This window comes from Rhyacophila brunnea, unplaced genomic scaffold (genome assembly GCF_057557595.1).
Source record: "Rhyacophila brunnea isolate RB1 unplaced genomic scaffold, BYU_Rbru_1.0 scaffold_15, whole genome shotgun sequence".
NCBI classification, from domain to species: domain Eukaryota; kingdom Metazoa; phylum Arthropoda; class Insecta; order Trichoptera; family Rhyacophilidae; genus Rhyacophila; species Rhyacophila brunnea.
The window spans coordinates 39,001,887-39,025,605 of NW_028232806.1; the positions used below are offsets into that span (position 1 = coordinate 39,001,887).

A 23,719-nucleotide genomic window follows, 5' to 3' on the forward strand; every position below is an offset into this window, starting at 1 on the left:
TTTAGTGATCTTCTACTAAGTAGAAGTAAAAATAAAATAACTAAAGAATCTACTTCATATTGAAAGGTGAGTGATAATCAATCTCCACTGATGTTTATGACGTCAAATATCTAGATAGGTCACGGTTCCCACAAGGGGGGGCCTGGGCTTACGGGGGGACCGAGCGTGAGAGATCAACACATCACAAACATGCACTAATAGTAAAAAAATGTTGCCTGCGGCGCTGTTTCACTTCAAGCATACTAACATTTAATAATTTGCGGTTTTGCCATACTTACAATTTTTGATTATTGTCGATATTTGACATGTCCATATCAACATAAAAGTGTGTGTATTATAAATACAAAAAATCGCTAAAAATACCTCTAATTTTACCTCGAACACCATTGGAATATGCAACTGTAGATCGTCACATTGCTTTTAACCTTAACGATAAGTAGGGAGCCGCCAAAGATCCTAGCCTGGGGGCCCACTTCGGGATGTGGGGGCCATGATCTAGGTACAGGCGGAGGACCATCTTTTCTCACACCATGCGCATGAAAAATATGCAGTATATTGTTTTTAACTGACCTGCTGAGAAGTCTCGTCAGTTTAACGACAGTTGCCAAAATTGGCAGAACAGTTAGCTGCGCTAATAAATAACCTACAAAATAAGTGTTCCGTTAAAATTTCCGGGTTTGCGAAGTGTTCTATTGCAGAAAATGTTCGGGAAATCCTGCCATACTCCATACTCATACCTAGGGAATCCAATCCCGAGCCAAATTTTTGATCTCGGGATTACAATTTGATGATTCTGGGATCGGCATTTTTTTTGTTAGTTAATGTACCTACATTTTTACATATAGATAATTACAAGATAAAAAGAACTTTTTATAAACCACGTCAACTAATCATTTTTTTGCTATTTTGCAACAAACAAATACAGAATACTGAAATGTCATTTTGATTTCCATAGTAACGCACGTAGGTATATATTAATAATTTAGTTTGTCGTCATGTTCCGATAATATATTCTAAAAGTTTCAAATGTCTTGCTAGTCAGGAAGTTAGTTAAAAATCGAATGCAAGATTTGTACTGGATAAACAACCATTGGACAAAGAAGAATACGAGCTAAGAAAAACATGTTAAAATAGCATAAAAATTTGTAAAAAATGTCCAGTTTAATTTATACCTACCTACTATTTAAAATATTAATTATTAATATCGTGTACAGTTCAGTCTTGTAAATACATAGATTTAACAGAGTAAATAATATTGTAATATAAATGACGATGGCCGCGCGGCTTAAGCATCGTGGGTCCCAGGTTCGAATCCTGGGTCTGGCAAAGTACACGTCATATTGTTTTTCAATTTGTGTATGAGTCAGAGTATGGACCTAATAGGTTGAGCATGTGACTGACGTCCATTTCTCCCAACAACAAAATCTGTTAATACAAACCTCCACTCCGTAGAGGCCCATATGATCTTCTTTGGATCCGACATGGTCGAAAGAAAGAAATATTAATGTGAAAGTAAATCAGTTTTATTTATTTATTACAGAAAAGATAACAAAATGAAGTTCAATGAAAATAAAAAATAACATATTGTGTTGACAATAAAATATAATACATAATAAAATTCACAAACATTCCGTGATGCTAGCAATAATTGCTATCCATTAGTAGATACATATTGTGTTAATTAAGTAATAATTAAATTCAATGAGAAAATTATAAATTCCTAAAATTTGGCGTAGAAACAAGTGGGTACCTGCACGTACGTGGCGTCTTAACTGGTTTAATAATCGGAATTATTATTTTCTGATATTGTTACGATTGCGTATAGCAGCAAAACATGCTTATTTATTACCCGTGAGCATCCGGCAATTCCTCCTGTGACATTTATGACATGTGCAGGTACTAATACGTAACTACATACATGTCAATTGATTATGATTGATAAAAATATCAATCCCGAAAGTTTGGGGATTATGCTTACTAATCCTGGGATTCATATGTATCAAAAATTGTCCGGGATCGGATTCCCTACTCATACCACATCACCGTACTCAATCGACCCGACTTGGACTATGGTTTTTGACAATCGCAAAATACTAATATTCTTGAAAGTAATCGTAACCATCGTGATCATTGTCATCATAGTTATCATTATCTGAACTGTCATAATCAGTGGGTCTATTCTATACTTATCGAACACTAAATTGATAAATAGTATCAAACTTACGGTAGGTTTCTATCAAAATATTAGCACTTATTGTAACAATTACACGAAGCTGGTTTTTATTGTTGCAATAAGTGCGATATTTTAACAGCAGCAAGATATGTGCTGTTAAAATATAGCACTTATTGCAACAATAAAAGCCAACTTTGTGTAATTGTTACAATAAGTGCTAATATTTTGATACAAACCTACCCTAAGTTTGATAATATTTATCACTTTATCACTTTAGCGGTCGATAAGCATCAAGACTGTCATAATCAGGACGGTCATCATCATAACTGTTGTCAAACCGACTCGTTTTAGTCGGTCCTGTATAGTAGACCACATATTTGGGATAGAATTCATCATCGCTATATTTGACGACGACGTTGTCATCGAAGCTTATGGTGGTGTCCACGTCGGAAGGCGGAAAGCCTCTCGAGTATTCTCTCTTCTTCTTCACCAGTACGTCGGCGATAATCATCGCCTTCTTTGTGTTGAATCCATTGCTGTACTTATTGGCATATTCAGCAGTCGTTGCGAAACTCACACCTGCAAGGAGAATACCAACATTTAGAGTTATTTATTATAATGTAAGGGGTAATAGTAAATTGACATTAAAATGCCATTGATAATGACTTATACAGGACACACCCTTACATGGAAAAGTTCAATATTAAAGGAATCCTATTTTTTAACACGTAAAAATCTTATTCATGAACACATCAGCTAAAAAATCAAAGACATGATCATGCATTAAATTTGTAATGTACTCTCCTTTTTGCGATGTAAATAAAATTAATTTTTCACCCCATACATCGGTAGCGAAGGGTGGAGGTAGGCTGTTAAGATCCGCCATAAATAGTGCACACTATACTTTGTCCATCATACGTATTTGTTTTTATTGAACTAAGACTACAATTTGCAATGGTATTGGTTAGTTTTTAAAAATCAATTAAACCCTGCCAAAACCAAACCATACTAGTTTTGATATATTTTGGGCGATACGAAAAAATTGTGCAGACTTTTTCATTCATACATAATTATTGGTTTTCGTTGGATTAAGAAAACATATTAGGTACCCATATTATTGGTTAATTTTTTTAAATTCATTAAGCCCTGCCTAAACCAAACTATAATAGATATAAATATTATTCTATCTATAAAATATCCAAAGTTATGTATGATTTAATTGCATAAATTTAGATATTTTATAGATGGACCAGTATTTTTTGACTATTATCTATTGACTTGGGTTTCACAGGGTTTAAATGAATTTTAAAAACTAACCAACACTATCACACATTACAGTCTTATTTCAATGAAAACAAACACGTTTGACTGACAAAGTCTAGTGTGGACTATTTATTTAGGGTGGATTTCTTCGCCACTGCCATACATTACCATGTAAGTTGTGTGTGGCATTATTTAAACGTTAGCTGAACAGGACAACGACGCTGTTGACAATAACGAACATAAGCAATATTATGCTCTATTATTGCTATGGTAGATAGATGTATATTTGATGAAATTTTTCGCAGAGTAAAGCTAGGCTGGAGTGCTTTTGGCCACTTAAATAATGTCTCCAAATATGACCTTCCACTGTGCCTAAAGCGCAGTGTTCAACCAGTGTGTGCTTCCCGTAATCACATGTGCGTGTGAAACATGGACCCTAAGTAAAAGATAGATCCAAAAACGAAAGTAGCACAACGTGGTATGGAGAGGTGCATGCTGGGCACAAAAAGAGGAATAAGTGGATAAGGAAGCAAACAAAGGTTTGCGATTTAATAGAGTTCATTAAAAGCCTCAAATGGAAATGGGTTGGACACAGCTCGAAGAAGAGACAATTGTTGGACAAATTTAGTCATCCAGTGGTATCCAAGAGGTACAAAACGTCCGCAAGATAGACCTAGAGGCCGCTGGATCGATGAAATGATAAAGCTCTGCGGAGGTACGTGGCAACGCAACGCACAGGACCGAGAGAAGTGGAAGCAGCTTGAAGAGGCCTTCATCCAGCAGTGGATAGATTCAGGCTGATGATGATGATGATTACTATGCTTTTTTTTACCATGTTCATTCGTAAGGAGATAACATGGGCCTTCAGGAGTGGAAGTTGACAGATTTTTGTTTTTATGAAAAATAGATATTAGCCACTCACTCAACCTATTAAGCCGAGTACACTTTGAAGAACTACATGCGAATTTGCCAGACCCAGGATTCGTACCTGGGACCCACAATATTATAAGCTGATACGTTGTATTGAGTTACGTGCGACATTTCTGACATACGCTGCTCCAATAGATGTGACGTAAAACGTCATGGTTAGCTGACAGCGAACGTTGCTTTTGGTTAAAAAAACGGTGCTTGTTACTCTCTAAATCTGTTCCGGGCAAGGTTCTGCGGTGGACCGACAAGCAATTTTGTTGAGAACACTAATTTCAGTGTTGAGGAAATAATGATGACCGGCACTTTATCAATGGAGAAAATGAAATTCTTCTTAAAAATAATACTTCCAAAATACTTTTGAAGTCTAATGAACAAAGAAAAGTATTCAAATTTAAAAAAAATTGGATTCAATTTACAGAATTTACAGTAGAACTTCCATTATCAGGATCTCCATCATCCAAATTGTATAAACCAAATAATTTCAACGGTCTTGCAAATTTGCTGTGGAACACCAAAGAAAATGACACATCCTGTTGTGTTATCATTGAAAGACAAGTTGGATATGATGAATGGCTCCAAAAACATATACCTAAGTCATATTGGCACCTCATTACTTGATTTTGTAGTGAAAATATTATGCGGTTTACTAATCATCTAACGTGCTCAGAGAGTAAAGTTATAAAAAAGTCACAAAATGAAAAGGTCAAAAAGTGTTTCATGTGGTTAATTCCCAGCAAATCTTTAACGACACCATGTTCAAATACTACAGCAGGGTACAAATTAAATCAGTCAAAAATGTGTGACCATTCTTTACTGGTTTTGTGCCAATTCAACAGGGAAATAATATAGACTACAACCGTTGCTAATAGGTAAATCGAAGAATCACAAGAATGTTAAACCCGTATTGATGAAATGTTTACGGTAAAATTTCTTTCACCAAATATCTGTAATACGATCGATGGATCAGGGTATTGACATGACCCGGCTCACGGCTAGCTCAATAATGCTACCGGGCCGTCACTGAGGAGACTAGGGATGAACTAGGAGGGTGGATCTCCTTTGTAGTATCACAACTTTTGAATTCCCAAATAAAACTCTCAGCTGGTGTGGTACCGAATTTATTCAGGTTCTAGAGTTCACGGTTTCACAATAAAGTTAACTGTCATTGTTCCCGTAATTAAATCTCATTAAAGTGTCAGTAAACTATTTATTTGTTCACTATAGGGTCTCTGTGAAATCTTTCACAAGTTTCCAAAAAGTCACACCTAACTCGGAGAATGTATACGCAGATATTCTTTGAATATTTTTATTTCACGAAATATTTTCCCGTAAAAAAAATATAAATTATTCTTTAGTTACATAGTATTGGGTTTATAAAAAGAATAGAATTTATTTTATTGTTGTTTATAAAATTTATTTATGTTCACAGCATGTTTACAAATATTTATTTGTGTTTACAAACTTGTTTACAAAAAGTTTGTTAATGTTTACAAACTTATTTACTAAAATTTGTTTTTATAATTATGTTTACTTAATAAAGTTTCAAAAATTTATTTTATAATTCCGAAAAGATTTGTAAAATTTATTATTACAAACTGAGGTTATTAATTTGTTTTAATAAAACAAATCCGATCACGTAATTTATTCCGATTACGTCACCTCGTATGATGCGTAATGAAAAAGAAATTACTCCGCGACGCGTCACTACCGGCAGATACGTGGTATTCGCGTTACTTTCTGCCCGCCGATGAGGACTTATTGTAAGTAAATTTCACGAATGCTACTGAGAACCATGTCTCGTATCCGCGGAAGGACTGCTGCTTTGTAGGAGATCGCTGGTGAGAAGTGTAGAAAACTAATGAATTTACGGAAAAAGATGTCACCTTTTATACCCTCTGGATAGAGGTTTAACAGGAAACAGTCCGTAAAGGAAAGAAGATATATCCCTTTCTCTCATGAGATAAATTTACGTATATCTTCCGTTCCTGACAACTTTCTAATAGAGATATCTTCTACTTTAGTCGGGTTAAATTTACTCTACTTTATTTTCGCAAAATAAAGTCCCAATAGGGGTGTTTTAAACACCCTCTAGAACAAGTTTATTAAATGCGCAGTTACGATGACGTAAGCAAAATAGTTGATTTTATATAATTTTTCGTGTTCAAACGAAGGGGAAAGTTTTTAGCTTTCCAATGAGGTATCGGAATAGGTATTCGTGTGCTAGATAAGGGAATGGCAGTCTTTAATTTTAAAACGTCAGAACGAAAGGTTGACACCCACGTCCTGGTCCTTTCCACCACTCTTGGCCTTTTTAGGCCAATAGAATTTTACTAAGTTTTAATAAAACTGTTTGGTCTCGCAAAAACTTTCTCATTCGATATTTACCTTTCGGACGAATATTATTACGTAAAAATACTATAATATTATACTTAACATTTCTACTTAAGTATATAAATGCTTAATTCTAACAAGATGTTAATTAAGAGCAGTTACTAACCTATTTAATCTTTCATGGTAACTTTTACATAGTAATTTGAATGCAACCTTTAATCTATTTTTACCTCGCAAGTCAACACAGCTGGGCCGCGTATTTGATCGAAATAGATTTTCTTTAAAGTTCAAGGTTGCTCGTTAATTTGTGTTTTTAGTTGCGATATTTGATTCCTTTATTTACCTAGGATGCGACTAAGATTTATTATTGTTTATGGGTAGAAACCCATCTATACCAGAATCTCAAGTTTTTCCAATTGTTACTTTTATAATATTTATTATAGTTAGCGAGTTATAGTATTAACAAAATCTATAATTATAATTACGCGTCTATAAATATAGGTACGCGTTTACAGTATTTTTATAATGATAGTTTGCCTCTATCTTGTTTCAATAAAATTAGTGTTAAAAATTACTGCTCATAATTATACAGTGCATAAATTTATAAATGTTGAATTTTCTTTTCCAATTTTCATACATTTCTATTACTTATATAAAAATTATTCAAGCATGTACCTTTCAAATTTTACGCAAACAATCTCCCCCATAACTTATTTTCTAAGTTTTATGGAGATTACCCAGAAATTTATATTCAAAATAGATCGCGTTGAAATTTCACGACGTGACATTTCGAGGCCTGTGGTCACAGTGTTACAATTACACTCGATCAGTCTCGATTTTGTAAAGCGAAATTTTTACGTAAAATTTTTATTACATTTACAAAAGAAAAGGTTAACAACATACATTTTACTTCCTATTACTAAACGATTACGCTACTGGTTACCTGTTCATGGTCTTTTTTGACCATTTCATTCTTACTCCTTCCATAGTTTAGAACCATGGAACTTATATATCCTGTTTGTACCTTGTCGTGAGGTTGTCGCACGGCTATTGAGAAGTAGAATTGACTACAAGGCTAGATTTGTATAGTTATGTCGTTAAACCATACTCCGCCATAAACACTAACTGAAGGTCGGCGTTTCTGTTCGTGTCAGTATAGTAGAAACATTTAAACGCTTCTATATTGAAAACAGATCACACGACAACTCGGTTGTATTAATGGGAAAGTAGGACATGAGAAATAACGATTAACACTGTTAATTGCTATATGCGCCTCCCGGTGTCGACCTCTGGACAATGACATCGTGTCAGCTGTAACCGACAGCATAGGCAAATGACCAGTGCCATAAAAGTGGGCTCCTGGCTAATAACGCTTATTTGACATTCGACATTTACATTCTGACGGTGGCCCGGACCAACCGTAAAAATATTTTAAAATATACCGGAGTCCCTCCGCACTCTTTTGTGCATATAACGTAGTATAATGAATTAGCCACGCCTTTCAAGGTTGCAGTGGGAACATTGCAGGACTAATTTTCAAAAATCCTGGTAGTGGATGGCGAAGACTGGAGTGTGCAGGATTCCTAGTTTGACTACTCACATTTTAATTTTGTTCAAGTCTTTCTACATGAGAAAAACGTCATTCATGGAAATCTGAATCAATAGACAGGGAATACTGGCCAACAACCGTTTCTTCTACTGCAAAAATTACACAAAGTAGGTTCACCAAATACTGACAATGTTTGATAAATGTCAATCATTGACACTAATCTACCAAAAACAGTTATTACTATAATTTAAAAAAAAAAACACAGTTTTAGTACGATTCACATCCGACATCAATCCCAGCTACTTTTGAATGATATTTACGATGGTGCTAAGAAAATCATGGATACACAAAAACATTGCACTGACACACCGTGGAGTTTGACAAATAAATTATACCAAATAATGAGAAAAATTTATTTTACTGTGAATTCATATTATAATTATGAGTGTGCATAAAATTATCTTTAAGCAAAAATTGCATGTCAAATTTGGTTACATGTAAGTTGTACGTATGCAGTTCATAGTGGAACACTTATTCGTGCGCCGCAGTACGTGAAACATGAGTTCGTATAACATTTTATCAAATGACTAGTTCTTCGTTGAACACTTCACAGTGGAATACATTTGTACATATCTTACAAAATGCGGCGATAGTTTGCAAATAGTACTGTTCCAATTAGATTAACCCTAACCTAACCTAGTAAAGACATCTCCACATGTTGTAGCATACATACAAATGTATTCACGGTGAAATATTCAACGAAGAACTCGTCATTTGATTAAATGTTACATAAGCTCATTTTTCACGTCCTGCGGTGAACCGTTTACGTACAAATTTCCGGATACGGTCAAATTTATATTGTATGGTTTACATGTATCTTAAGACAGCAATGTGATATGTGCGGTTGGTAACATTCGCACAACAACTAACAAACGCTTTTGAAGTCGGTACAAGATTCCCGCGTAATATTTCAAATTATTATATTATTATTTCGTACGTTATGAGGTAAATGCTACGTTGTTTGCCATATAATATTGAATCGATCAAAATATCGATTAGAGTGATATTGTGTTCATTAAGTTAGGTGTAGCAATCTCAACATACAAATACCAATTTTATAATTATTTTACCTTTAAAAATTAAATAATTTTATTATGCCTAGAGCAAAGTAAACTTGTAAGTAAGTAATTGATAAAGGGGAATATATATTCGCACAATTGAATAGACTGTTTTCACAAAGCGCTGACAACATTTAAAAAGATGTTCGTCACATCGGAAATGGATGATATTCACAAATCAACTACAACACTCAAATGATCGATTTGCACTAAGGAAAAAGTAGTCTTCACGTATCAATATACTATTGTAACCAATTAATCGTAAAAGAATACAAACACTATGAAAATTAGGTTTAATGATTTTAAACAATATTTTGGCAAAACATAAGTATGTATTAGGCACCTACTTTCAGATTCAAATAATACTATAAATACCTATTTAGAAAGTTACGTTAATTAAAACTTAGGTAATTGTGCCGCAGATGCCGTCATGAGCTTTTATGATTTTTTTTTTTTACGAAAACAGTTTATTCCAGTAGACAATTATAATAAATACCTTTTTCTGTCGGCACATAGGTTTTTTTTTTCGATCCAATAATTGTTAATTTAAAATTTGAAAAGCTCATAGATTTTGATACTTCATTATCACAATCTAAGATTATATTATTAGGTACCTAATATTAGGTTGGGGTAGGTTAGGTTAGGTTAGGTTAGGTTGGGTTAGGTTAGGTTAGGTTAGGTTAGGTTAGGTTAGGTCAGGTCAGGTTAGGTTGGGTTCCCCCCTGCGTCTGTCACCTTGTCGTGGTAGGGGGGCTCCCGCTGCCTCGGCAGCTTACTAAGAACAGACAACGTCTTTAACCCAAGATATAGTGTAAGGCATCGTGCTGTTGGATGAGTGGCCTGTAGACGCAAAATAACAGGTTGCAAACGATCCCTCAGAGGTACCTGCCAACCCCTCTGAGTATTCTGGCTTATCCGGCTATGCGGGGCTCTGGTCGGATGGACCTCTCTTCCCTTGCCACTCGTGGGATCAACTATGGACACTTATAAAACAAAAATAAATACAACGAAGATGTGGGAGACGGTGGACTTGCTGGAGGCAAAGGTCACGTCCTTGATGGCGTACATCAAGGAAAAAACCAACGTCCACGCCCCGATAAAGGAGGGACTAGCGGTGATCACCAATGCGGTATTGATATTGGCTGACCTCCGCAAGCATGACACGGGCACCTGCCAAGACGTGGCTGAGACTGGGTCGAAGCTAAAAACCAAGGCTACCCAGAATTCATCACTCATGGAAGCTGGGTCTCCAAAAGAAGAGGAAAAGTGGCGCAAGGTCACTTCCAAGAGAACGGCCAAAGCAGAAAAGGCCAAGGAGGGGGAAAAAGAATCCATACCAAAGAGGAAATCACCAAATGGCCTAAAAGGAAAAGAAGACTCTAAAAACAAGAACGGAAAAGAAGAAAAGTCCCAGAAAGGGAAAGAAGAAAATCCAAGAAAAGAGAAGACAAGACAACTTCCTGGACCCAGAAACGACGCAATTGAAGTCAAAGCTGAGGGCAACGCCTCCTACGCGGAGACTCTCAGGCGCATCAGGAAGAACGTTGTTCTCCAGAATCTCGAGGTAGCAGGAATTCGACAAACCAGGAGTGGAGACTTGCTCCTGCAAATGAAAAGAGGCACAAGCCAAACCGAAGAGCTCGCAAACGCAATCACCAAGGCGCTGGGAGAAGGTGCTCAGGTGAGAAAGCTTACCCCCAGCGTCACTGTCGAAATTCGTGATATCGACGGAGCAACTGATACCATCGAGCTGATGGAAGCTTTGACGGCTGCGTCCCCCCAAATGGCAAAGGATGCAAAAGTCATCTCTCTTAGGCCTGCTTTTAGTGGCACCCAGTTGGCGGTCGTCAGACTACCTAGAGATGCGTCCGCAGACCTTGTCAAGGGAGGGAAAATACGGATCGGCTGGGTGAACTGCCGACTAAGACCTCGGGCTCACCTCCCAAGGTGTTTCAAATGTCATGGATTTGGGCACCTCGCAGCGGATTGTACAAGCCCTGAAGACAGAAGCAAGGAGTGCAATCGCTGCGGGACGGAAGGCCACAAAGCCGCCGCCTGCACAAACAAGCCCAATTGCAGGACATGCGCCAACCTCAAAAAGAGCTGCGATCACCAGACAGGGAGCAGAAACTGCGCAGCCCTCAGAGCTGCATTGGAGGACAAGAAAAAGAAAAAATGATCCGAGTCCTCCAAATTAACCTGAATGGTTGCCAGGCTGCCCAGGACCTGATGGTGCAGATAGCTGAGGAGCGGCGAGCAGACCTCGTGATAATTTCTGAGCAGCATCGCAATGCCCCAAACCGGTGGTACTCAGGCTCAGGTTCGAGGTCTGCAATTTACGTGCCGACTACTCACTTACGCATCACAGGCGTCGGTTATGATAACGGAGGCGGCTGGACATGGGTAGAGATCGAAAAGCTTAGACTTTACAGCTGCTATTTCTCTCCCAATTCTCCCATAGACGCCTTCGCAAATGACCTCAGACGCCTCGAAGATGACGTGAAAACGTCAATCCTACCTGTAATCCTTGCCGGAGACTTCAATGCAAAAGCTCCAGAATGGGGCTCATCGACAACAGACAGAAGAGGAGTCTTGCTCTCTGAGATGGTGTCTCACTTGCATTTACATGCGGCTAACATTGGTAGTCGTCACACCTTCGTCCGAGGCAGTAACGGTTCGGTCATTGATGCCACGTTTGCGGACAAATCGGTCGTGGGGGTAATCAGAAATTGGCAAGTCTTAGACGCATACTCCCACAGCGATCACCGCTATATCAGTTTTGATCTAGAAGCGTGCTTCACCAGACTCCAACCGAATCTCGCAAATACCGGTTGGGGGGTCCGAAAGCTCAGCCTGACGGCACTTGATGAGGCCGTTGCTGAAAGAAGGAGTGCGGTGCTAAGCAAACCACAGAGTGCTAGTGCTGAGGAAATTACCAGCGCTCTGAATGACCTTCTGCAACACAGTTGTGACGCTTCAATGCCCAGACGTAGCAGCCAAAACCAGCGACGGCCAGTCTACTGGTGGAACGAAGACATTGCTGAGCTCCGCCGCGAATGCCTTTCCTCCAGACGCCGGGCTCAACGGAGACCTAGCAACGACGACCTCCAACGGAATCACCAAGACCACAGGAAGGCGCTACGGAGAGCCATCAAAGAGAGCAAGGCAAGATGCTGGGCCGAGCTGTGCAGTTCAGTCAATGAAGATCCCTGGGGCATGCCCTACAAAATTGTAAGAAAGAGGCTCCGGACTGCAGTCGTAGATCCCTACCTCCAGGGTCCGGGCAATTTGGAGTCGGTAATAAGCACCCTTTTTCCACAGCACCAGCCCAGAAAAAGTTCCTGTGCTGCGATGGACGAGGTGATCAGCCCATTCTCCGAAGCAGAACTGCTTATAGCTGCCAAGCGCATAAAAACCGCAAAGGCACCAGGACCAGACTGCATTCCAAACGCGGTTATCAAACGAATCGAATTGACTGACCCTGAGCTGCTGCTGGTGGTTTTTAACACATGTCTGCGGGAAGGAACTTTCGCTTCGCCCTGGAAGAGGCAAAAACTAGTTCTCATACCAAAGGGCAAAGGGACGCCACCTGGCCCATCTTCGTACCGACCACTCTGCATGCTCGATGGAGCCGGAAAGCTGCTAGAAAGACTAATCCTTCAGCGACTCTAGGTGTCATTGGAGGATGAAGACAAAGGACTGTCACACAACCAGCACAGTTTCCGTCCTCGTCGATCTACCATCGATGCAATAGCGAAGGTAGTAGCGACGATCCGACTTGCCTGGCAAGGAAGTGTCAAGGCAAGTAAGCACGTCGTGTTGATTGCACTGGACGTCAAGAACGCCTTCAACACGGCAAATTGGGAACAAACCCTCAACGCGCTTGTCGAAATCGGCGCACCAGTGCACATCGTCAGGCTCGTCGAGAGCTACTTCACGGAGCGAGTACTCGAGTACGAGTGCACGGGCAAGAAGTGCCAACGTAACGTTTCGGCGGGTGTTCCACAGGGCTCAGTCCTTGGGCCAGCTCTGTGGAATGTAATGTACGATGGCCTTCTTAAAATCCCCTTGCCCGAAGAAGCGACTCTGGTTGCCTTCACCGATGACGTGGCCGTCCTCGTCACAGCTAAAACAACCCAGCTACTACGCTTTGCTGCAGAGGAGACTATAAGACAAGTCAGAAGATGGCTTGACAGCAGAGGGCTCGAACTCGCTGTCCATAAAACAGAAGCCGTCTTTTTCACAAGGCGCAGAAAGCTGGCGCCGCCAAAACTTGAGGTCGACGGCTTCGAGGTGCCGTTCTCCAGATCATTACGGTACCTTGGAGTACAGATCGACGACAAGCTGCGATTTGCAGAGCACGCAGAAAAGGCGGCGTCCAAGGCAACGAGAATTGCAGAAGACCTTGCCAGGCTGATGCCCAACATCGGTGGACCAAAACAAAAGAGACGGAAACTCTACTCCGAAGTGGTCCACTCCGTCCTCCTATACGGCGCCCCAATATGGGCCGATGCCACGAAAATAGAGAGCACGAGGCTCACTCTGGCAAGGGTGCAAAGAAGAAGTGCACTCAGAGTCGCTTCGGCATACCGCACGGTGTCGGAGGACGCCATCCTCGTGTTGACTGCCACCCCGCCCATAGACCTGCTTGCCAAAGAAAGGCAAGCAGTGTACAACGGTCAAAAAAAAGTCGACGCTAAGGAGCTGACCATGCAAAAATGGAAAGAAAGGTGGGATGCCTCCACAAAGGGCAGGTGGACACATCAGCTCGTCGGAAACCTAAACGCGTGGTGCGAAAGGAAACACGGCGAGCTGAACTACCACCTGACCCAAATGCTCACTGGTCATGGATGCTTCTCCAACTACCTTTACAGGATAGGGAAAGAAGTGACCCGCGAATGCCATCACTGTGGAGGCCATGACGATAACCCTGCGCACACGCTGTTTGACTGCCCAGCTTGGGAGGAAGCCAGAAACACCCTGAAAGGGATTGTCAGCGAGGAAGCAATGTCGCTGACGAACATGGTTTCCTCAATGCTGGAAAGCACAGCTGCATGGTCAGCATGGGCAGAATTCGCATCGTGCGTCCTCAAGACCAAAGAAGAAGACGAAAGATCTCGGCGAGGAGAACAGGTAGAAGTGGCCTAACAAAAGGCAAGGACATAGCTGCCTCCCTGAAGTAATGCATAAAAGCGGATTCCGGGGGGGCAGCTGAGAAGAGGAGGGGGGTTTTAGTGGGTAAGAATCCCACACTACCAACAGTCAGTCGCCGCTGACTGCTGGTGGTGTCTTAAGAAGATTTCCCCCCGCCGAAAAAAAAAAAAAAAAAAAAGGTTAGGTTGGGTTAGGTTATGTTAAGTTGGGTTAGGTTAGGTTAGGTTAAGTTATATTAGGTTAGATTACGTTAGAATAGGTTAGGTTAGGTTAAGTTCAAAAATGATACTTATACAATCTTATAACGGCATCTGCGCCACATTTACCAAAATTTATATCGATGAACCGAAAAAGATATACCTAGGTGGTATTATTTGGTTGTAGATTTACATCAAATAATATATAAACAACAGCAGCATGAATATACACATATTTATATTACTGCGTTAAACATTAATTATATTGACATCTAAGCATCATTTTTGCGATTGCCTTCTAATAAATTGTATTGCTGCTACAATTATTAGTTTGACATTTGTGAATTTCTACCTTTTCTTTGTGATGAACAATTTTACAAATGTGTGCAGTTGTCAAAATTGAGTGAATTTATATTTACAATGAGTGATTTATGATTTTTGTTTTGTGAAACAAACTATTTTATGTGATTTCATCTATTTATTTTTGAAATCATTTAATATATGTGAAAACTACTTTCCAAATGTTAAAGTTATTTTTTTTTTGTGAATTTTGATTATTGCATTGTGCGATTAATTCCCACCCATTGATAAACTATTAATAACCTTTACATAATATAAGATGCATACTACATTTTTTTACGTATCTACTTATACTACTCTAAGAGAAGTAGTTATTTAACAAAAGCGTTACATTGTAACAATTTCTACAATATTAGGTATTTCAATAGTGTATGTGGAGTATGAGCGTTATTTTGAACGTAAAAGAGGATAAAATATTTTTTAAGAAGATGAACAAAGCAATTTTCCAATGTCAATTATTGAAGAAAAGAAATATAAATTATTCTATCAAATACAATATTCGTGTTACCGAAGTATTTTTCATTTTGAATACGTCTTTCAAATCAGTCCCATTTGGAGTGCAATTCTGGAGTCGAGGTGTACAAAGTATTAGCAATTTTTTAACAGATAGTAACTATATCCCGTTGAAAAATCACCGATCCATAGTATTTATCAAAATGATACAGCGCGTAGGTATATGCGGAGAATGTGGGATGCAAATAACCGAAAGGGGAGTATAAGATATGCCCGAATTGCGTCAGTATGTGAACTTCAACCTACCATGACCCGCGTACTACCTATCGGAGCTACACAAATGAGGAGTTTACGGCTTTGTACCAATGACATATTGTCTAAAATACTTGCATCAGTTATAATTTATGGAAGTTAGGAGTGTCAAACGTGGAAACTACGTTGGCACATATGAAATGTATTACAATAAAAATCGAAAAGAGTTTGTATGCCTTTTGCATCATACGAGGGTGGGTCAATAAGTCCTTAGAAAAGCCGACAGGTGGCGCGACTAGTACTGTAAGCGGTTTGTTTTCATGCAGCGGCACTACCGATTCAGTATGCTGCGAAGTTTCAATCAGATTGGTCGGGTTGTTGTGTGTTTCTCGTACATTTAAAAAAAAAATTTGCTTGTGGAAAATGGAAAAATAGAAAATGGAGAAAATTGAGTTTAGAGCTGTTATTAAACATTTTAATATAAAAGGGTTAACAGCAAAGGAAATAAAAAATGAGTTGGATTTAGTTCACGGCATATCTGCTCCTTCACTTGCAACTATTTATAACTGGTTAAATGAATTTAAACGTGGTCGTACATCAACAAAGGATGAACCACGCTCAGGACGTCCTGTAGAGGTGACTACACCAGAAATGATCAATAAAATCCACGATATGGTGTTAAGTGACCGAAGATTAAAGTTGAGTGAGATAATTGAGGTTACAGGGATCTCGAAAGGTAGCGTCATTTCTATTTTACATGACAAATTGGGCATGAAAAATATTTCTGCAAGATGGGTGCCGCGTTTGCTCACAGTCGACAATAAACGCAATAGGGTGGTGGCCTCTAAAGCCCTGTTGTCGCTCATGCAACGCAATCCGGATGAATTTTTTCGTCGCTTTGTGACTGTAGATGAAACATGGATACACCACTATACTCCCGAGACGAAAGAACAGTCAAAGCAGTGGATTGCGAAAGCAAACCATGTCCAAAGAAGGCGAAAACCGTAAAATCAGCTGGTAAGGTTATGGCTACTGTATTTTGGGATGCACGTGAAATTATTTTCGTTGACTATTTGGAAAAAGGAAAAACAATAACAGGGGATTATTATGCATCTTTATTGCACCAGCTAAAAAACAAAATTGAAGAAAAACGGCCTCATTTAAACAGGAAAAAAATCCTCTTTCATCAGGACAATGCCCGTGTTCACACATGTTTACGATCAATGGCTAAAATTGAAGAATTGAAGTTCGAATTGGTCGACCACCCACCGTATTCGCCAGATTTAGCCCCCAGTGACTTTTTCCTTTTCCCAAACTTAAAAAAATGGCTAAGTGGACAACGTTTTTTTTCAAATGAAGAAGTCATCGATCGGACAAATGCTTATTTTGAGGACCTTCCGAAAACTTGTTTTTCTGACGGTTTAAAAAAAATTGAGAAACGTCTAACCAAGTGTATTGAGCTCCAAGGAGATTATGTTGAGAAATAAAAAAAAAATACAAAAATAAAAACTGTTTTAATGCTTTTTTCTAAGGAATTATTGACCCACCCTCGTACCTATCATATCCAGAAGCTTGGACTTTATAACTTTGACAATAAATAAATGCTGTCGGTGAATGTGAGCGTCGTTTCGTTTCTCAACCCCCCCCCCCCCCCCCCCAAGATGTATTATATATTTAAGCATAAGCCTACCTCCACTCTACACTCCACAAAAAGGAAAATGCATGTCTTTGCATGCACTCCCTAATTTTATGATCACCGGCCGCCACTGTACTTCGTACTTACCGACGCCATACAAAGCACGCACGACCCGCCGCCAATCCAGATTGTTCTCCATTATCGATGGTATATTAGAGATCTCCGTGTCATGGAACAGTTCAAGGATCGTCGGATTATGATACTGGGCTTTCTTCAGCAGAAATTTAGCCTACAGTTTAGCATTTTGAACTTCAAATATCTTCCAAACTGGATACGGAATCTTCGAGTCGATATGGACATGGTCAGAATGATGTTTGGTGAGTTCCACGAGATCAGATGGAGCGTTAACCCACGTCGAGTGACCGCTCGCTTTTACTACGTCTTTCCAAATCGGCATCTTCACTGAAAAATGTGCAAAGGTTTATTGAAATTATTTTTTTAAATTTTTAATTGAAGACATTCATTTGACATTCGTTATTTAATGTAAGATATTTTAGCCAAAAATAGATTGCTATCACGTCACGCGAGTGACAAACTCAAATTGTTGGAAAAGGTGTAGTGTGGTTTGCTTGGTGAGTATTCAAATGAATCAAAACCGTGCTGAAGTCACCTCACGTGTATGAGGTCACACGACCAGCCTCATGCGTGATAGAATGTTTTTTTATTTTCTATCAATTTACACAATTTAAACTCACGTACCTTTGTTTTTAGCGGTTTGCTATTAGTCTATATTGGATTTGTTGTGTTCATGGACGAAATTTTAATTCAAAAAGTCAGAGAACAAGATTAATGTACAATCATAGATCGCCTAATTATGAACATAATTGTTATTATCTGCTAAGAAGCTTGGGAGGATATTGGAAGAGAGCTACAAAAAAAGTAGCCAATAAAACAATGTTTTTGTAGCTGGTCAATATTTCTACCACATGAGCTCACATGAAAGTGACAACAATCTATTTCTGGCCTTATACTAACAAATTTAAAGAAAGAGTCATTAATGAAAAACAAAACAATTTAAAGCATGAAAATACATCATAATATACCTACTAAACAAAATTAATAACAAAATAAACGTCACACATCAAATAAAAGTATGTAATATAACTTTGCTATAACCAGCTGAAAAAATAATGTTCATTTTGTTCCACATTGCAAAAAAGAATCTACATACCTACATACAGAATATTTATATATTCTTTTTCACACTAAAAAAGGCCTAGAGGCCCAATGACAGTAGTGTATTTAGTAATAGAAGTGAAACAATCACAAACATCCAGGCTTTGAGAAAATCACATAAATATATTGTGTCCTGTTGTGACCGGGAAGAAACCCAGAGCTCCCGGATGAAAGGCCAGCGTCTTACGCACTGCACCATGAGAGCCACCTGTTTACTTCGCATGGCCTGTTTGCACTTGTGTAAAATTTGCTGATAACTGTCAAATAATTTGATTGTATACATCAGGAGTATTCAACCTCTTTATACCTACCGCCCACTTTTGTATCTCTGTTAGTAGTAAAATTTTCTAACTGCCCACCGGTTCCACAGTAATGGTGATTTATAAAGGAGAAAGTTTCGCTAAGTTTGGCAGAATAAATCTTTATCAAACAACTTACCGTAGTTAAATCTATCTTTTTATTTATACTTTGCATACATAGACGCATGAAGTCTGATGATTTAATTAGGTAATTAAATTATTAATGTGATCCCTGAGGTTGATGCGGCGAAACTAAATACTGTATATCTAATTGTCAAGGGGAATTTTAAGAAAATATAATGAATTTTTTTTTAAAACCCTTACCGCCCACCATGAAAGCTGGAACGCCCACTAGTGGGTGGTAGGGACCAGGTTGACTACCCCTGGTATACATGATTCCCCTCATTATGATGATTCCTGACACGTGTCATGGCACATGTCAAAATGTGGAATACAAAAATATTATTAAAAATAGATTGCGATATAATGAATTCACATTCGACCCGTGTCACAATGAACGAGGGTTACCTGTATTTAATTATTGTTCACGTCTTCAATAAATAATAATGATGTCTTTAATTTTTTTAGTATAAATAAGAGTAAGATTGCATTTATTTTGGGTCACAATCAGTGGCGATGCTCCCTTGAGAGCGCTGGAGCGGTGCACACCTACCAACTCAATTTATGCGAAAAGACTTATTTTTTTAAATAAGTATTTCATTTATATTTGATTAATTAAAAGTGTTCTGATCTATTACCGTAGTCATTGATTCATATACAAAAAACAAATTCTAATATGTGTTTTTAACCGGCTATTTTAAATATTATATGTTGATGGGAGCGATAACCGACATCGCTCGACCTAAGCGCCCAGTTCGATTTCTTTGCAATGAGAAAGAGCGTCGTCTGCCTCGTGGACTAGCAATATGTAAATATTTTTTCTGCGTACTCCGGAGCGACAGTTTCAGTCGCTCCCGGCCCGAATATGGCTTCATCGGTTTTAAAACAATACAGCTTGTATCACACGTACAATTATTGTTTGACAATTTTTATTCAATATTATTATACAAATTAATTCTTTTCACAGTACGTATATTAAATTTCCGCACATGTTGACAACATTTCTCAAATTTAGGCGAAGTACAATTTAAAAATAAACTTCAAGTTTTTTTCAGTTTGATAACTAAATTCACAATGTTTATCAAGTATGATATCTCTCCAAACTAGCTCTGTGGGGGGTTTAATATGCGTGGTAGGGTGGAAATCGTAAAATATCACGGCTACATGCTTAAATAATGTCAATTTTGATGAGTTACTGCTTTCAAGAGCCACATTAAATCAGGTCACCTATTTTCTTAATTTGTTATTGAAGTAAGCCAATCCTTAATATGTTGCTTCTCATTAGCAGAAGTCCTATTTTTTTATTGGAATTAATTGATAAATGGCATTGTTGATGATAATATTCTCAATAGTTTATTTTTTATTTTTTGGTGAAGTTTTGATGAAGGCAAAGGCCTTTTTACGGCAGTCAAAAGGTGAAAAAAGTGAACTCCCAGTAAAATAACTCACCGGTCGCCACTGGTCACAATTAAATTATATGGAATAAGTACTAACTACTAGGAACATCAGTTATTTTTAAGTTACAGTAGGTTGTTGAGATTGTGGTTTGGTTTTTAAAATGGATAAATTGGCCCTTCTTTCGAATAGGTTGTGCATCACTGAATTATTGTAGATAAACAGAGATATTGCTAAACGTCAACGGACAAACATAAAGATAGCGGGTATAAACAATGTCGCCATATTGCAATGCGCCAATTTAGAAAATAATGCTTTGTTGCGGCTACAAGCTCACCCACACTCAATGTTCTCTTAACTGCTGTTAAGGCTATACTTCAGCTGAGGCATGGTCTAAAAATATCGTGACTACGCGACGCGCAGATTGTGCAAACGACGCGTGCGGAACAAAACATAATCTGTCATAAAAATTCAACATGCGTCCATTTAATGTTATGTTTATTGTTATATTAGTAATAATAATAATATATTCATTGACATGTTTTCTTTTTCGACTACCTAAATGAGTAACGTTTTTATCATCTTTACACGATTTAAGAATATATTCCTCCGACGCTATCAAAAAACAAATTGACGTGCTCACAGGTCACTATCGCTCTCCGATTGGCAACGAGTGCGAAATTTCGTTCCACCTATTGTTGAAAATTATTTGCCGTCTCACTGACGATGCTCTTAATATAATAATATACTAAATTCCATAACGTATGACATCTGATTTTGGAAAGGAAATTTTAGATAGGTATCTCGGAAGACACGAAAAGGTACCAATAATTTAGACTGGAAGAGATAACAAGTAAATAAATAACAAGAGCTCTCGACTTTTTAAACGGAATTTCTTAAATTCGCGGCCAAATTCCTCAGTATTTTTTTATTTTGAAAACATTTTCAACCAGACAACACAACGCGTGTTGGGTGACAAAGATGGCAAATGGCAACAATGCACTGTTGTAACGTCACGAGAACAGAAAATGACTTATGTTTGACATAATAATAACAGGTAAGTACCCAAACTACAGTTTAAACACTACTATTTGCCATAACTATTTAATTTTCATGAAAATGTATTCAACTTTTCACAGATTCATACAAAAAAATGGGTATGTTTTCTGGGGTTCCCTTCCATTTATTTGACGATGCGCCATTATGTACTGCATTTTTATAGTCATCGGTCACTTCGAAAATTGAAAGAAGCGATTGAATAGCATACAATTATTAGTAGGTATGTACGTACCTCTATCTTGAAGCACGACCGTAGTAGTTTTAATGTAGGTATTAAAAATATCCGTAGGATTAATGAAATCTCCAATGACATGCACACACGTGACTCACTCGTAAACATCCGCTACTACCATAGACTGCTACTACCATAGACTAATATACTTGTAACTACAATCAGTGTTGCCATATTTTGAAAGTGGAATTATAGTACATTGCATTCAAAATTATAGTATTTCGGCAAAAAATATAGTACGCGTTGAGTGACCAATAATTTTCTGCATTTTCAAAAAATTAAATGTGGGATACGTTTTGTTTTTTTTAGACAAAATATCCATGAAGGGTATTAAATTTAACGTCTTGTTTTTTTTAGACAAAATTCAAATGTTAAGTCAGTGGTTTCCAAACTTTATGTTACTGCGCCTCCCTTTTAAAAAAGTCTAATCTAGGCGCCCCCCCCCCTTATTTCATTAAACACCTTTTTAAATAGTCAACAAAGTACCTACTTACGAATACAAAAATAAAAAAAAAATTCTAAAAAAGTCAGGATTTTTTAACCACATATGTATATAAAATATTTAATAGTTCTGAAATAAAGCAGCGTTTTTTTGCTATTAAATAAAATAATGTGAAAAGTGCATTAGCAAACTAACCAAGAACTCTGACGTAGAAATCATTTAAAAATAATGGAGACATGGCGAACTTTTTTTTGTCATTTTGATTTCTCCAGTTTTTCCAGCTCCAATTTTTTATGAATGCCTTTACTTTGTCGTTTTAAATCAGTGAATGCATTAGTGGTCCTTGGATTAATTTATTCACTCAATTTTTTTTAAATTTAAACCAACTAGACAAGTTTAACAACAAAATTATCGTTCCTAAACAAATTTGCCTCAATTTTCAACATTATGATTAATTTGACCCTTTTATTTCATTTTGTTACGAGATAGCCATTGCGCTTCACAATAGTATAGAAGTGAGGGATTATAAAATTAGTCTCCATATTTGCAGAAAGGTTTGGAAACAACTTTTTATATGACTGTTTTTTTGTGTAGTTTATAACTAGCGGCCGTTTTATAAACTATGCATTTGAAAACTGCAAACCTGTGGCTACATTAATTGTTTTAAGCTTTTCGCGCGTCCCTTTGCAACACTCCGCGCTCCCAGTTTGGAAATCGCTGTGTAATTAATGTCACCAATGTGTTTTTAAGAAATGGGGATTTTTTTTTTTGCTTCTCACGGATTATTTTGGCGTTGTTTTTCTTACCGATTTCTCAAAATTATAGTATTTTGGGCGTACTATACCTGTTTTTTATCGTACATAGTACGGAGACGAAAATTATAGTACAAGTACAATAATTATAGTACGGTTGGCAACACTGACTACAATGCCACCCAGTGTTGCCAAGTCAAAATTTGAAATTTCAATAGAATGTGAAAAAAAATTCAGTAGCTTTCTGTTTCTCAATTTTAGACGAGAAAAATTTCTCCGCGGGCCACAAGTTACCAATTTTTCAAAGACGGCTCGTTTTTTTCCCGGAGGATTGGAATTTTGTGGAACGAAGAAATATCAGTATATTATATTCGTCTATTTAATTCTAAACTATCCTAAACGCCAAATCATAAAATGTGCAGGAAAGCAAATTATGCACCTATACTTTTCGATATAGTTCAGTAATATCGAAATATTAAAAAAAATCATTTTTTTGTTTCAAATTACAATAAATTTTGGGAAATTTTTTCCAATTTCAAATTTATGAAAAATTCAATTCATTGGCAAATAATGTCACTTAGGATACTTAAGAAGTGACGTCATGAAAATAATGTTTTTTTTAATTCAATATAATCCTATGCATTTAGGTTTATACAGAAATGTTTAAAATTTCATAGAGATTCCATTAATGCAAAAAAACCTATTTCGAAAAATTTGAGTTTAGGATAGTTTAGAAGTTAATAGACGAATTTCATAAAATATCAGTAG

At 37.6% G+C, this 23,719-nt stretch overlaps 1 protein-coding gene across 3 annotated transcripts; it reads right to left on the reverse strand.

Moving 5' to 3' along the window:
* Positions 1 to 1,503: 1,503 nt before the first annotated feature.
* On the reverse strand, positions 1,504 to 21,878 carry LOC147075310 (uncharacterized). 3 transcript variants are annotated; one of them, XM_085942763.1, is made up of 4 exons: positions 21,758 to 21,875; positions 17,564 to 17,878; positions 2,486 to 2,752; positions 1,504 to 2,157 (listed from the first exon to the last, which is right to left on the reverse strand). In XM_085942763.1, the coding sequence occupies exons 2-4, from the start codon at positions 17,613 to 17,615 to the stop codon at positions 2,030 to 2,032; spliced, it is 447 nt and encodes a 148-aa protein (XP_085798889.1). In that variant the 5' UTR covers positions 17,616 to 17,878; positions 21,758 to 21,875; the 3' UTR covers positions 1,504 to 2,029. The 3 variants fall into 3 exon arrangements, with proteins under 3 accessions (XP_085798889.1, XP_085798891.1, XP_085798888.1); XM_085942762.1 differs by having other exon boundaries at positions 1,515 to 2,219; positions 2,446 to 2,752; positions 21,758 to 21,838; XM_085942765.1 differs by having other exon boundaries at positions 1,504 to 2,752; positions 21,758 to 21,878.
* Between the last annotated feature and the right edge of the window lie 1,841 nt (positions 21,879 to 23,719).

Excerpts from the sequence above, each read along its gene's own strand:
- LOC147075310 (XM_085942762.1), bottom strand. The coding sequence starts at position 17,615 with ATGGAGAACAATCTGGATTGGCGGCGGGTCGTGCGTGCTTTGTATGGC. Across the intron at positions 2,753-17,563 it reads GCGTGCTTTGTATGGCGTCG|GTGTGAGTTTCGCAACGACT; the intron begins GTAAGTACGAAG and ends TTCTCCTTGCAG. Across the intron at positions 2,220-2,445 it reads GATGCTTATCGACCGCTAAA|TTTGATACTATTTATCAATT; the intron begins GTGATAAAGTGA and ends ACCTACCGTAAG.